Source organism: Pogonomyrmex barbatus, unplaced genomic scaffold (genome assembly GCF_055798465.1).
Source record: "Pogonomyrmex barbatus isolate J1 unplaced genomic scaffold, ASM5579846v1 scaffold5, whole genome shotgun sequence".
In the NCBI taxonomy this organism is placed as follows: Eukaryota; Metazoa; Arthropoda; class Insecta; order Hymenoptera; family Formicidae; genus Pogonomyrmex; species Pogonomyrmex barbatus.
In genome coordinates, this window is record NW_028297149.1 from 2,348,786 (window position 1) to 2,363,592 (window position 14,807).

The following is a 14,807-nucleotide window of genomic DNA, read 5'->3' on the forward strand; positions in this document are numbered from 1 at the left end:
AGAAGTCTATTTAGGACATATAATTACCGAAAATGGAATTTCGGCAGATTCATCAAAATTGCACGCATAAAAAACTTTCCTACGCTCAAAAAAGGTAAAAAACGTGCAATCATTCATTGGTTTAGCCGGATACTACAGAAAATTTATCGAAGATTTCTCACGCATTGCAAAGCCATTAACAAAACTCATAAAAAAGGGAGAGAAATTTGAATGAACTGAAACACAGCAAAATGCATTTGACACGCTAAAGAATAAATTAACGGCACCGATATTGAAATATCGACTTTACGAAAGAATTCCTTCTAACCACGAACTATGCAATAGGAGCAAGGCGAGGTAGGTCAAGATCGATCCATCGCGTATGCCAGCCGCGTATTATCACGAGCGAAACAAAATTATAATACAACTGAAAAAGAATTACTCGTAATAGTATGGGCAATAAAACATTTCAGACCTTACTTATACGGACAAAACCTTACTTACGGACAAAATTCAAAATAATTACTGATCATAAACCGTTAATACGATTATTCAATGTAACAGATCCTGGTTTACGTTTAATCAGATGGATAAAGTTGGAAGATTATGATTATGAAATAAGACACAAAGCTGGGAAAGCCAACGCTGACACATTAAGCCGTAACGTAGCGGCAATAACAGAAGAACAACAAACTGACAACGCTACGTCAGAAAAACAATACGAAGAAGAAGATAAAAAATAAATATTATACGAGTACCATGACGCACCTATAGGAGGACACCAGGGCGTTGAACGGACAATAAATAAAATACGATTACACCACAACTGGCCAGGATTAAAACGAAATGTTGAACAATACATCTCAAAATGAACATTGCCAGAAAAATAAATTGCAACAACGTGCTAAAGCAGCTTTAATGCCAACAAAACCATTTGAAAAATGCGCGTTAGATATCGTAGGACCTTTGCCTGTAACGACGATGGGAAACAAATATATATTGATTTCAGGACAGCTTAACAAAATTTAGCAAAGGAATACCGGTACAAAACCAAGAGGCGACAACAATAGCAAAAAATTTGTGACAAAAATCATATTAGAATATGGAATCCCAGATAAAATCCTGACCGATCAAGAAACAAATTTCACCAGCGAATTATTTAAAAATACATGTAAATTGTTAAAAATACAAAAATTGCAAACAACGGCATATCATCCGGAAACAAACGGAACATTCGAAAGATAACACCGGACATTAACCGAATATTTATGACACTATATTAACGACGATGAGACAGACAGGAATGAGTGGATACCGTATGCGATGTTTACGTATAACACCGATCACCGGTACGGGTTTGCGGTATGCCGTTCGAACTGGTTTATGAGCATCAAACACCATTACCTACGACCGTAACCAGCTCACCCAAATCAACGTACACGTATAATGATTATGCACAAGAACTTCGCGAAAGTCGCGAATCAAATAGCGAAAGAAAGCGTCAAAGAAGAAAAACAAAGAAAAACTACGACAGAAAAACAAAAATACGCATATTCGAAATGGGAGAAAGTATTGCACGACGAAACAGTTCGACGAGGGCGATCGACCAAATTAGACGCGTTATGGACCCTATGTATTATAATTCTAGAAAAAATGGGCGACGTAAATTATAAAATAAAAATGGGCCGCCAAACAATAAACATGCGAATCGAATTAAAGCGTTCGTCGAAAATTAAAAAAAGGATAGAATAGCGTATAATACTAAAAAATAATAGAAAATAAAAAACAGTGGGACTTACCGACAGAAAAACTCTAACAGATCCAGATAATAGCGCCCAATAATAAATCCATATTCATTAAACAATAAATCCAATCCACTAAAAATAAACTAACAACTACATAAGTAATTAATAAGTACACTACAAACTACACTACACTACACACAAGCCATCTACAATACTAGGCCCCAGGAGAGCGGCCCCTCCTCTCCGCAGGATTGGCCGCTGGATCATCCTCCATCATCTTCACCATCATTCAAGTTTTGGGGCATGCTGCACAATAACTCGTACAGCGCGAGAGACCAGGAGCTCAACAGGTTGAGCATCTGGATGAGGCATGTACCAGATGGAATCTTTGTTTACTTGAAACATTCCATCATTGTAGAAATTGCGAATGATCCACATCTATTCACGGATACGGCGAAAATACACTCGAGCGACAGGGGCATTCAGGAACTCGTTCAATTCAGCCTCATCCATCTCGGGAATTACAAAGTCAAATTCATCGTCATCGGACGATGCTTCCGCCGCTGCACCGTCATCGAATACTAGTGGCGACGCGTTGCGCTTAGAATTCTCGCGAGAACTGTCGACATGAAAAAGATGTCTCAACAACTGACGAGATGCAGTCAGAAGGCTCATCGCAAAAAAATGAAATATTAGAAGGCCCACATGGAATATCGATAAAAATAAAAAAGATAGACCAGCAAAAGTAACCGCTAAAAAAAACACCAGGAGAAATGATAAACGTTATAAAAAGCAAGCTCAACAGATCCAAAGGAGAATCCTTTTAATTAATAAGAAAGCGAAATAAGAATAAAGTAATATTATGCCAGGGAATAAAAAAGAAACGCGATTTCGAATACCGTAAACTTTTCATGAAAAATAAAAAATTTTATTTTAACATTGCAGAATAAAGATATGGATATGGAACCAATGGAGCTATGGAAGGAGAAAAAAAATTACCATTTGAAATAGTGAACTTCAAACACCACCCCGGGATATGACTTTGGGGATGACTTTGAGGAAATAGGAAAACTAAACGTAATCGATTCATTCTAAAAAATAGTTATAAGAATAGATATTTCACCAATCGAAAAACGAGCAGAGCAAATAGAAGAATACATTCTTAAAACACAAAACGTATGCACTATGCTACTTACAAACAAACGGTCACAACTATCATAACATAATTGAAAATAACTACCAGCGACTAAAACATTTAACAAAAAGAATAAACTCTCTGTATAAGACACAAAATACAAAAACGAAATGAGGACTGATAGATGAAATAGGAAGTGTTGCCAAGACATTATTTAAAACAATCAATGATGACAATGATGACAGAAAATTAATCAACGAACAATTAAATATTCTACATAACAAACAGCAAACGACAAAGCACATAAGAAAAAATCAAATTAAAATTATAAACGCGACGATAGCATATATAAACAATCATGAAAAAATAATTCAAAATAACAAAAACGTTTTAGCTGACGCAATTAAAAAATTAGAAACGACAATAACAGCGAAAATAAGTAGCGAAAACATAAAGGAACATTTTATTATAATTACTAACGCAATACTTGACGAATTGACACAACACGCGGAAGACATACTAGAATATCTAACTATGATAAAAAGTGGAATACTACACCCGACTAATACTACTAGAAGAGATAATGGAAAATCTTAAGGAAGCAACCACACAAATATCTCAAGGATTATATTTCCCATTTAAAATAAGGGAAAAAGATTGGACTACGATAGAAAAAATAACGACGATGAGCGCACACTGCGACAAAAGACGTTTATACAATCCTACATTTCTCGCTAATTTCACTTCCAATATGAAATATTAAACATAATACCGCTACCGGTACTAAACAAGCAAAACATGTCCGCATTAATAGAAATCAACAATCCACTGATAGCCTTAAATACTGACAGACACACGTACGCAAGACTGACTCACGAAAAATTAAGATAATGTAAAGAAGTAAATGCAAATTATTTGTGCGAACAAATTTTCTCAATTAGCAATGTTATGATCGACTCACTATGTGAACTAGATATATATATATATAGAAACCGATAATCGTTATAAAAATTATAAAATTAAATATATATCAATAAAAAATAGCATATGAATCCTTAAGTAACTCACACTCTTGGTTATATTCTGCACTAGCGAACAAACTATTACAATCTTATGTAAAAATTATAAAGAAATGCGTAAAACTATCTATATACATACTAACTATATATATATACATAAATACAGATAAAATAACATTATCAAATAATTGTAATATAGTTACAGCGGACGCGATAATAAAATAAAAAATTATCAAACATGGAAAAGAAATAAAAACTTATCTACCAGATTATAATATTACAATACTGAGCGAAATCCTCAAAGCGAACAAAGCAGAAAAAATTAAATTAAAAGTTGTACAAGACCCGACAGACCTGACAGAATTAACAAAGAAATTAAACAAAATGAATAATGAAATAAACACTAACGAGATATTCCCCTTTTTACAAAAACACTTTGTATACTCTATATCAATAAGCAGCACATTAATAATAGCCATTATAACAATAATAATTGTAACAAAAAATAAAAAATAACAAAATACTACTAAACAAATACTAATAGAGCTAAGCAAAAATAATGAACTACGTACCATGGATCGCGCCGTTATAAGAAGCGAAAGTACGCGATTCTAAACAAACGATTATAACAAAAAATGTCGGAATAAAAAATCGGGATAAAATTTTTATAAAAGCGAAAACCTCGTACCTCCGTTTTCTTTTATTAATGAGGGGGGAGATGTTATAGCCAGATCTACAACTAATAATAAAAGTAGTCAACATGGCAACAAAAGTAGTCCGCATGAATTTCGGAAAAAAGTCTTTCGAAAGACGACACAAATGCGTGATCGCCAAAATTGCGATCAGTCTTTCGAAAGACCGCAGCGACGCATCGCGCGAAAAGTTTATCAGCAAATTCCTCAATTTGCTGATCGAACCGAGCGTGATATTGATCAATCAATATCACGCGATCAATCGACGCAACCAACCAGAATGCTGATTGGGCATCGACCAGTCTATATAATCGGCTACACAAGGCGGAGTCAGCAGGAAATTATAAATCGTTCGGAATCAATATTATAAAAGTCGCGCGAGATATTGCCGAGTCTCGTCGCGAAGGTCACGCGAGCCGTATTATCAGCATCTCATGTGTCACACTCGGTCATCAGCCGCTAAAGTAACGCGAGACGCGCCGAGCCGCCCGACGACGCTTAATCGTGTGTGTAAAATATAACCGTTATAATATCAAATATTTGTACTCTTGTTAAAATAAATCAATCAAAGTAAAAGTATGTGTTAGTTTCAAGAGGACCTCTACATTCTTTTGATCCTGCTCGGAGTTCCAACTCCTTAGGCTTGGCGAATCAGATTATCTCGAATATTAACGTCGTAGCCCATCCGAATACAACAATATTTATTTTAATTTTCACATTTTTATTTATTAATAACTTTTTATTGTTATTGAATATAATTTGCCTTATTTTTGAACCACAGTTTATATGTCTCAATCAATCATGCGTCGTTTCCGTGCATCGCTTCCGCGCGTTGTTTTTTTCTTTCTTTTTATTGTTTTACTGCTAAGAGACCGCGATTGTTTTTCAATTATTTTTCTCGACTTCTCAACAATTTTTTTGTTATTGAATTATTTATCGTGATGTCATAGCATTGAACGGACGCGATTATTGTGATACGAATTGTAAACGATGCTTCGAAACTTGTGTCCGGAAATATGAGGTCGTATTGTTGAACAGGCTCAGACCGGAAGATCAGTAGCAGAAATTGCGTATTCTGAGAAGACTGTCCAACGATAGATACGACGATTTGCTGAAGGCGGTGATCATGCTTTGTATGGTCATCGTTAACATAATTGTGGCCCTTGTAAAACCGGACCGAACGAAGTTCAGCTATTGTCGCTGCAGTGCTAATTACCGACATTTCTTTAATTCCGTTTAGATGACATTAGCGGAAGGCCGTCGGAGTTCAGTCTTCGCTTCAGGATCCTCTTAACAATATTGTTATTGTTATGCTGTCATTGTGCATAAAATATAGTTAAAAAAAGCTACGCAACGACAACATAACGATAACGATCTCGTCAAGAGTTAGCACAGAATAAGCCTACTGGCCGGACATCACCGACCAGTCAGCTATTCGAACGAGTGATCAGTCAGCTATTCGTTATCGTTGCTGATCAACGGTTTGGCACCGTTCAAGAGATCATCAAAGCAGCGAACATTCAAGTATCCGAAAGGACCGTCCAGCGGATGTCTCAACGAAGCCGAATATCGCTGCTACTAACCAGCCCATAAAATTCCGCTGACTCCTGTTCATCGGTAGCAGCGTGTCGCGTTCGTTGGAAAACCTGGCGACGAGCTGTGAAGTGTGGGAGGCAACGATTTGGCGATTCGATGAAAAGGTTTTCATATCGTCTGTCGACCGCAAACTTCATATATCATCTAAAAGATCGACGTCTAAAAGATCAACGGTTGCATCCAAACCATGTTGTGCCTATCCACAGAAATGGAAGGATTTCTTGTGTGATGTGGGGCTGAATTTCTGACACTGCAGTCGATGAACTGGTAGACATCCCCACACGCATGACTTCTGCGGAGTACATTCGCATACTGGAAGAAATCTTTCTTCCATCAGTACATGCAATCTACTCTGCAGAGGATATGCCAGTTATCCGACTAGTGCAGGATAACTCGCGGGAGTCCATACCTCGCGTGAAATACAAGCATTTCGGAGTCATTCGAAGATCCAATTAGTGAATTCACCTGCTCGTTCGTCAGATCTAAATTTGATCGAAAATATCTGGGCACAAATGGTTCAACGATGGGAACCAAGAAGGGAGAGGACGGTAGCAGCATTAGTCAATCACGCGAGAGAAATATGGGAAGAACTTCGGTTCCAACCAGACTTTCTCTCAAATTTGATTAATTCAATACCTAATCGATTCAATCAAGTTATTGACCAATCTGGATACTGGACGAATTATTAAAAAGATGCTTCCGCGCTTGTTTCATCGGTCCTTTTCAGGGCCCCTAAACTTTTCACACCGCGAGACGCCTATAGAGGCACTCACTCGTCCGAATAGCTGATTGGTCGACTTATTCTGTGCTAACTCTTGACGAGATTGTTATCGTTATTTTTTTCTGACCCAAGTGGTAATAATTATTTAGCTTTAAAATATTATTATATCACAATTATTATATCACAAAATATTATTATATCACAAACTTTACTCAACTTACGTTTTTATCAAAGAATTAAAGAGTAACATTACAAAATAAATGACAAAATTTTATTTAAATAAAAAAAAATTTTATGTAAAAATATTTGACGCTGCTCAGATTCCTGATTACTGACTGACAAAGTCATTATATCATCAAATTTGATATATATTAGTTGATATATATTAGTTTTTTTTAAGGCATCATTTATGTATCTTTTAAACATAATAAGTTTACATAAGTTAAACATAATAAGTTTACATAAGTTTACATAAATTTTATGTAAACTTGCAAGAGAAAAAAACATTAAACTATTTAAAAAAATTCATTGAAGATAATTCTATAAAATATAAATATTCTATAAATAATTATTAAATATATTTTTTTTGATAGCACAAATGATTGGATTTATATTGCTTTAAAGAACCTACTTGATAAATAGATAATAGATAATAGATTATGACTCACAAACATTAGTCACTGACACGAATTATCACTAACTGTCAAACTTACGGCGAAACTCAACGATATCATCGACCGCCAATCGGACCGCGAAAAAAGAGCAAGCATGTTACTTCTCTCTTTCGTTTTCGATTTGCTCGCATTCTTATGCGTATGTAGTTAAAGATACATTTCCCAATCTTTCACTAGATCGCTAGGTCCTACAGTGGCCCTGACTTATCCGACCTGATAATCTACAGGATCGATAATCAGTAATAAATACGCATGCATTGAAAAGGACACATTAGTGATAATCTAGAATTTACAATTACATAATAAAAATAAAATTATAGTATATTTTAAACTGATAAACTTTTTTTTCTTATTGTTGTTTTTTCATAAGCATAAATTGAGAAAATTTATTCATAGAAATGTAATTAAGAAATAATGACAAAATCATAATTCTTTTTATATAAGTATATATTTATGTAAATACTTTAAGTATTTAAAATAATTTATGTAAAGTTTTGTCGCAATGCAAAGGTTAGTTATTTTGTATTCTGTAAATAAAACTTAAATTTTTGTTAAAAGTACAAACGAAAAGAGTAATACGAAATAAAATAAAATTTTTCTTTACAGAACAATTTAAATAATTTCTTATTATATAGCAATAAAAGATTACATTAAATAATCTTGAATACTTAAATAAATGCAATTTAAATAAATCTTATTATACTTGCCTTTATTTACCTTTTTGTAAAAAGATAATTTTAAAAAGATAGTGATATCATACATTTTGCAATATTAATCATCTTTCTATGTTCGAAAAGCGCGTCTTGATACTTTTATATTTCACATTTTTTTTCTATAATACACATAACGGAAAAAGAGCGACAAGCATACTATCTCATTCACTCTTTTGTTTTCTACTTTCTTATTCTCGTTATGCATATTTATTAATAATCAGTCAATCAGAATCGTGACGTAAGGAGCAGAGACTATAGTTAGAGATTATGAAATATATATTTATATGGATATAAAAATCGATACGAACGAACAATGTAATAATGAGGATATAATATTGTACAATTTATGTATTTCTTTCTAAATTAGAGGAAGAGAGAAGAAAGATGGAACAAATAAAAAGTATTGGTGTGTTTATTAGATATATTGCTAATGTGTCCGTTTTAATGTACGCGTTTATTACATTATCAATCTTATCGATCCTGGATAAATCAGGCCGTCAGAATCAGGAATCAGAACATTGATTCGCTAGATCCTATAGTGACTTATCAGTCTGATGATCTGCTGGGTCGATAAAATGAATAATGACATCTTGTGACAGACATTGCATCCATATAAAGGCGACGACAACCAAGACGACGACATTTCTTAAAGTAAAAATTTCCAGATCAGACTTTGTGTAGTAATATCTTTGCTCGTAGGGCACATAGTAAAAAAAATAAAAATACTTTTATTATGCAAATCAAATTCAAGCTATCGATCGAGCCTACTTAGAATTTGATCGATTCAATCGTTATTGAGATCTGATAATCTTGGGTGCTCGCATCTCGCCGGCTCGCGTAAAGTCACACGGTAATGTTCTCGGTTGACTTGACACCCGAGACACTACCGTGTCTCCTAATATGCTCACATATAGATAATTTGTTGATTGGCTTTATGCTAACCGACCTGGAAATCATTGTGAGCATTTTCCATCATCTAAGTCTAGTACTAACTGTCGCCACATGAATGCATAAGATTAATCGCAATGGTCGTATATAATTTCTAATATCTCGAATCTTTTATGTATGTTTTTCGCTGCGGATGGCTCAATGTAGAGCTGAAACGTTCGAACCAAATTTATATTTATGTTTATATTAAGAATTTTTTATCTCGAGATTAAATATATAAAATATTTTTCAATAAATCAGCAAAATAACAGAGTTTGACTCTTACTTGCCATCTAATCTACATTTTTATTAGAAAACGATAGATGCAATGTATAATATGTAACAAAAAAATCATCGAAAATGATTAGATGATTTAATAATCTTGTTATTAAAACTAATTTTATTTATCTGTGGTCATATTTGCAACACATTCTTTTTAAAATTTTGTGTACACTGATTTTTCGGGACATTGAATGTTATCATTAGTTTTCAAAACTTTTTTAATATAGCAATATTAATAATACAAACCAATAAACATTCAACAAAAATAAAAAATTATTTACACTTCACATTCAACATTGCAATGCCTTAGCAATGTTTCTTCACCTTTCTATATTCTATATAATACATATAATATATATAATAAACAATAATAAAATATATAATAATATATCCAAAAATAATAAAAAATAAATGTTAATAATATACATAATATATATTCTATATAATAGCATGTAACATTCGAAACGTTTCATTTATGTATACATAAATGTATATTTGAATATACCATTAAAATCGATTTTTAAAAGAATATTATTTTCTTAGATAAAGTGAAAATACTTAGGTAAAGTGAAAAATAAAATATTAATGTTAACTGATATGATATAGTTGCTTTTAAAAGATAGAATATTAAAAATGATAGAAAGATAGAAATATTAAGAAAGATAGAATATTAAATGTAAAGGAAAAAGTAGTATTACAGCTCTTGTAAGTATTATAATCTCTCTTAATATCTCCGCTATTAGATGATGAATTTTAATAATTATCTATGGAGTTATTTGTTTAATAGCTCGTCATTATATAATGACATTAATATGCTAATACAGTAGCTGGCATTTATTTTAATTCAGTTTTACTTTTGAATATTTTAAAACGTTTTCAAAATACATTTTAATTTGATTATATTCAGTTTTTTAAATTTAGATATTTTATTACTATTATATGTATATTTAAATGTTTTATTTTTTATTTAACATTTTATTTGACTGTACACATTTCGAGTTAAACAATGCAAAGTTAAACAATAACAGAACATTTTACTAATATGATCCCTTAAGCATGCTTATAATATGACATCTTTTTTGAGATTTTTATATCAAATTATTTGATAAATATATTTCTATCATTTATTTATAATTCACACATAGTATCTAGAATGCAAAATATACATATTGTTTACTCTAGAACTAAAAAAGATGAATATGTTTACAATTTTTGTAAATAACGTTTTTTATAAAATACTCGATTTTTTAAAATAAAAAAGTTGAAAAATTAAAAAATAAATTGAAATGAAAAATAATACAAATTAAACTTGAAAGTCTATTTTATAGAAAAAAAGAAACATTTTATTACAAAAGAGTGTTTTATTATACACGCATATTATTGTTTATTTTATTCAAAATAAACTTAGAAAAAACAGGGACCATATTATCCGTTCTTACTTTTATTCTTCTTCAATTTATTATTAAGCAATGCCGTCATATTTTTATAAATATTTTTATAATGACATTTTTTATATGATTTTAATAATAAATATTTTATAATAATGAATTTAAATCATTGAAATAGCTCTTGTTAAGGAAGTAAGTTTTTAATTTAAAATATTGATTATTATTAAAATTATTGTACAAAATGTAAATAAAATACTACCTTTCCTTTAATTTCAAATTGTTATAAATATAAACATATAAATTTATATTTAACATTGATTTTGATGAAAAAAATTTTGTTATACAAAATTAGTTGCAATTTTATATTATATATACAAATCATTTTTTACAGATCGAAGAATCGTCATTTGAGGGCTTGACAAATCTGAAATGGTTATCTTTACAAGATAACAATATTTTATTATTACCAGCTTCAGCGCTCACACGATTACCATCCTTGGCGCATTTACACGTGGAATTCAATCGTATTGCTGCATTGTCTACTGAATTAATTTGTGCTGCGTCAACGAATCTCATGACCTTGAGCCTAACTCGCAATTTGGTTCGCGAGATACCACCAAAATTGTTTTCTAACTTCAAAAATCTCATCAGTATCGAGCTTTCCGGTAACATGCTGTCTATTATCTCGCAAAACATGTTTGCCGGTTTGGAAGACACTCTGCAATATCTTGATATATCATATAATCGATTAACAGCTATCACTGAATTGCCATTAAGAAATTTGGTCTCGCTAAATTTAGCGGGTAATCAATTAAAACGTATATCAACAGAAACTTTCACACATTTACATAAAATACTATATTTAAATCTTAGTAATAATCCTTTATATGGTGGTTTTCCGCCGATATTTCCTTCATCTTTGATATGCCTTGATATATCATATACAGAGCTGAAGATTTTACCAACTGTGTTGCTATTGAATCTTGAATTACTAGAAAAGATTTTTTTAGTTGGTAATCAGTTACAAGTAATTAGTGAGAACACTTTCCAATATTTATATAATCTTACAGTAATTGATCTTTCGTATAATGCTCTTGAACGTATTGAAAATAGTGCCTTTGTTGGTCTTATAAATCTCTACTCATTGAACTTGCGAGGTAATAGGCTCACATCGTTCGTCGGCGAATATTTCAATACCGGTACTGGCCTAGAAATTCTTGATTTGTCTGGCAATTGTATCAACCAGCTCTCTCTGACAGCTTTCGCAATTCATCCAAGGCTCAGACGACTTGATCTTTCAAAAAACCGATTTGTCCAATTTTCCAGTGACTTCATCAAGTCGCTACAGTTTCTAGAATGGTTGGACATGTCTGGAAATATGCTACGCCACGTAAATGAGTTTGCCTTCTCACAGATGGGAAGATTACGTGATCTGGATCTTTCTGATAACAGGATTGAATCGGTATGTATAATAGTATAATAAATAATAATAAAAAAAACAAATATATAATAAAGACAACAAAAGAATAAAATAGAAAAAAAAAGAAAGAGAAAAAAAAATGCACAGATTGTTCCATTTAACATTCTCCAAAATTTTATTTGCCTAGTTTTAAAGAAAAATATTTCAGATAAAAATTGTAGAAGTTACATGATTATGATATTGATTCATTTACAAATAGAGCCACTATCGAGATATTTTATGACTTTATTTATTTATTTTTTTAAATAGATTTTATTTTTGTTACATAACATCGATTATTAGTATTCCGGATATAAAAGTATTAAGGCAATTATCAAAAAGTTAGTTTCCAAGATATTTTATACTTTATTTTGGCATATTCTGACATAAAATATAAAATATCTCGTAAATAATTCATTTTTTTATAATCATGTCGTATTACTATTACGTATAAATAATAAGACAAATCAATTGATGTATAGAAAACACATAATTGTCTTTAATAAACGTATACTTCTTTTATTGCAAATCATATAATTTTTTTGAAAAGCAACAATGTGTTTTATACCTGTTTGAGAATTAGTTTAATTATTACAAAAGTTCTGGGACTATGAGCGACGCACCGATACTCTATGCCGCGATTAGCTTATGTCTATATCATAGATTTCACCGTTGACTAGATTTTTATATTCTCACTATCAAACGAGTTCTTGAAACGCGTCACGAGCAAAACACTGAGTCGATACACCTTTAAAGTTTGAGAGTAGAAGTCTGAGACTAATGAGCTGAATTATATTTCATGAATCTTGGAGAGATTTTATTAATGCCCTCTAAGTGAGCAAGCCCAAATCCGAGAGAGGAAATCGAGGATTCACTCGCCGGCCACGTGAACACCACGTGGTGAGCACGAGCACGATGATATAACCTCGCGATATTCCGGCAGCTCTCCAAGTCACTTTCACTGACTTTGGATGAGCGAGTTTTGAGAGTAGAGCTGTCCTTTTATAATATTACTGCACAAGTCACGATAACCAAACACTACTTCGAGCGATATGTGATATGCATAATGACTGAAAAAGAGAAATTTAGTGAGAGCGCGCACTAGAGAAGCGCCAGAAGCGCCTCAAGCACCTTCCCAATCATGCATAATGCATGGTGCGTGCGGTGCTGCCATCTAAGAATTAAACACCCGTGCGCAACTTTCATCGAGAATATAAGCTCATTCTCGAACATTCCCGCCATCAGCAAGTTTTTGTTGATGTTGATCTTCAAAATGAGCAGGCTGCAAATGGATCGAATGTGTGGTAGTTGTTTTGAGCGTGACTTGGTGAAGCCCCTTTCTTAGGTGCAACTCTAGAACTCTTGCTAGAGGCCACTTGCTAGGTGGTAGTCTCTCATCTGAGCAGAACTAAAGACCCAACTTTAATGATGTTGGAGGAGTGATGCCACTTGGAAATGGATTGTTGTCGCTGTAGATAGTGAGCCGACCATTAGGATTAGAATTGTTGAACCCGTTGTTGAATGAGTTGTTACCGAAACAGCCTGGAAGAGGATATCAAGTAGTGATGGTTCGGGAATTGAGTTGAGAGGAGAAATGTCCAGTAAGAAATGTCCACGAGTTAGAGCAGGGACGTCTTCAGGGTCATCACTGAGCGGTTCGAGCGGTCGAGAGTTAAGAACAGCTTCTATTTGAGTGAGAAACGTTGAGAATTCTGCGTAGAGCAGAGTGTCTCCAATTGTCCGTCGAAGATGAAATTTGATAGATTTCACAACAGCTTGCCACCTATATGTGGTAATTCTAGAGCTTGAATTTCTAAATGATACTGTTTACTGAGATAGATGAAATGATCTTATGTTCTGCTGAGCTGTCAAAAGATTTCTTGAGAGCCATGCACCGATGAAGTTAGTTTCGTAATCTGAGTAAAAAGTATGAACTACTCCTCTTCTTAGATAGACAAATTTTCTAGGTAGCTAGGAAGTCCGTTGAGTAGTCGCTGATGACTTCTAGATGAGTTGCAGACGTTGCGAGACACACAAACACACAAGGGTTTCGAGAGAATATACATATACACACACACACACATATATATATATATATATAATATGTGTGGTGTGTGTGTGTGTGTGTGTGTGTGTGTGTGATATGTGTGTGTATGTATATTGTAATATATGTATATGTGTGTATGTCATTATATTGTTGACGTGTTGTTCTAAACATGTTATTGCGATAAATATCATCACATACTTCGGTAATCGAAAGGATGCCTACCCGGTAAGCAGGAGATCCAGATTCGATTCCTGACTGAGGTGGTATTTTTTCGCAAAATAATTACGAGTTTTCACAACGAGGTCGAGCCCGGCGTGACGCATACCATCCCTTCTTATTCGAGGGTTCGAGTCATGCTTGATGCAATTTCTCCTGTCGCGCACTAGGAGGATTATTTGTATTTTTGCCAATGGCGTTGGAGAGTGTCACT

The 14,807-nt window shown here is 33.0% G+C and overlaps 1 protein-coding gene and 1 non-coding gene across 8 annotated transcripts in view; one reads left to right on the plus strand and one right to left on the minus strand.

Moving 5' to 3' along the window:
• Positions 1 to 14,807, plus strand: part of LOC105424069 (uncharacterized) — a 474,166-nt gene that overhangs the window by 308,357 nt on the left and 151,002 nt on the right. For all 7 annotated transcript variants that reach the window (XR_016140339.1, XR_016140340.1, XM_089081487.1 and 4 more), the window contains one exon: positions 11,263 to 12,333. Coding sequence is in view for 5 of the 7 variants with exons in the window: in XM_089081487.1 (XP_088937613.1) it covers positions 11,263 to 12,333 (1,071 nt within the window). In the remaining 2 variants the exon portion in view is untranslated. The remainder of the gene's footprint in view (positions 1 to 11,262; positions 12,334 to 14,807) is intronic.
• The window catches only part of LOC112552396 (transfer RNA isoleucine (anticodon GAU)), a 134,954-nt gene that overhangs the window by 72,037 nt on the left and 48,110 nt on the right, over positions 1 to 14,807 (minus strand). The window lies entirely within an intron of this gene.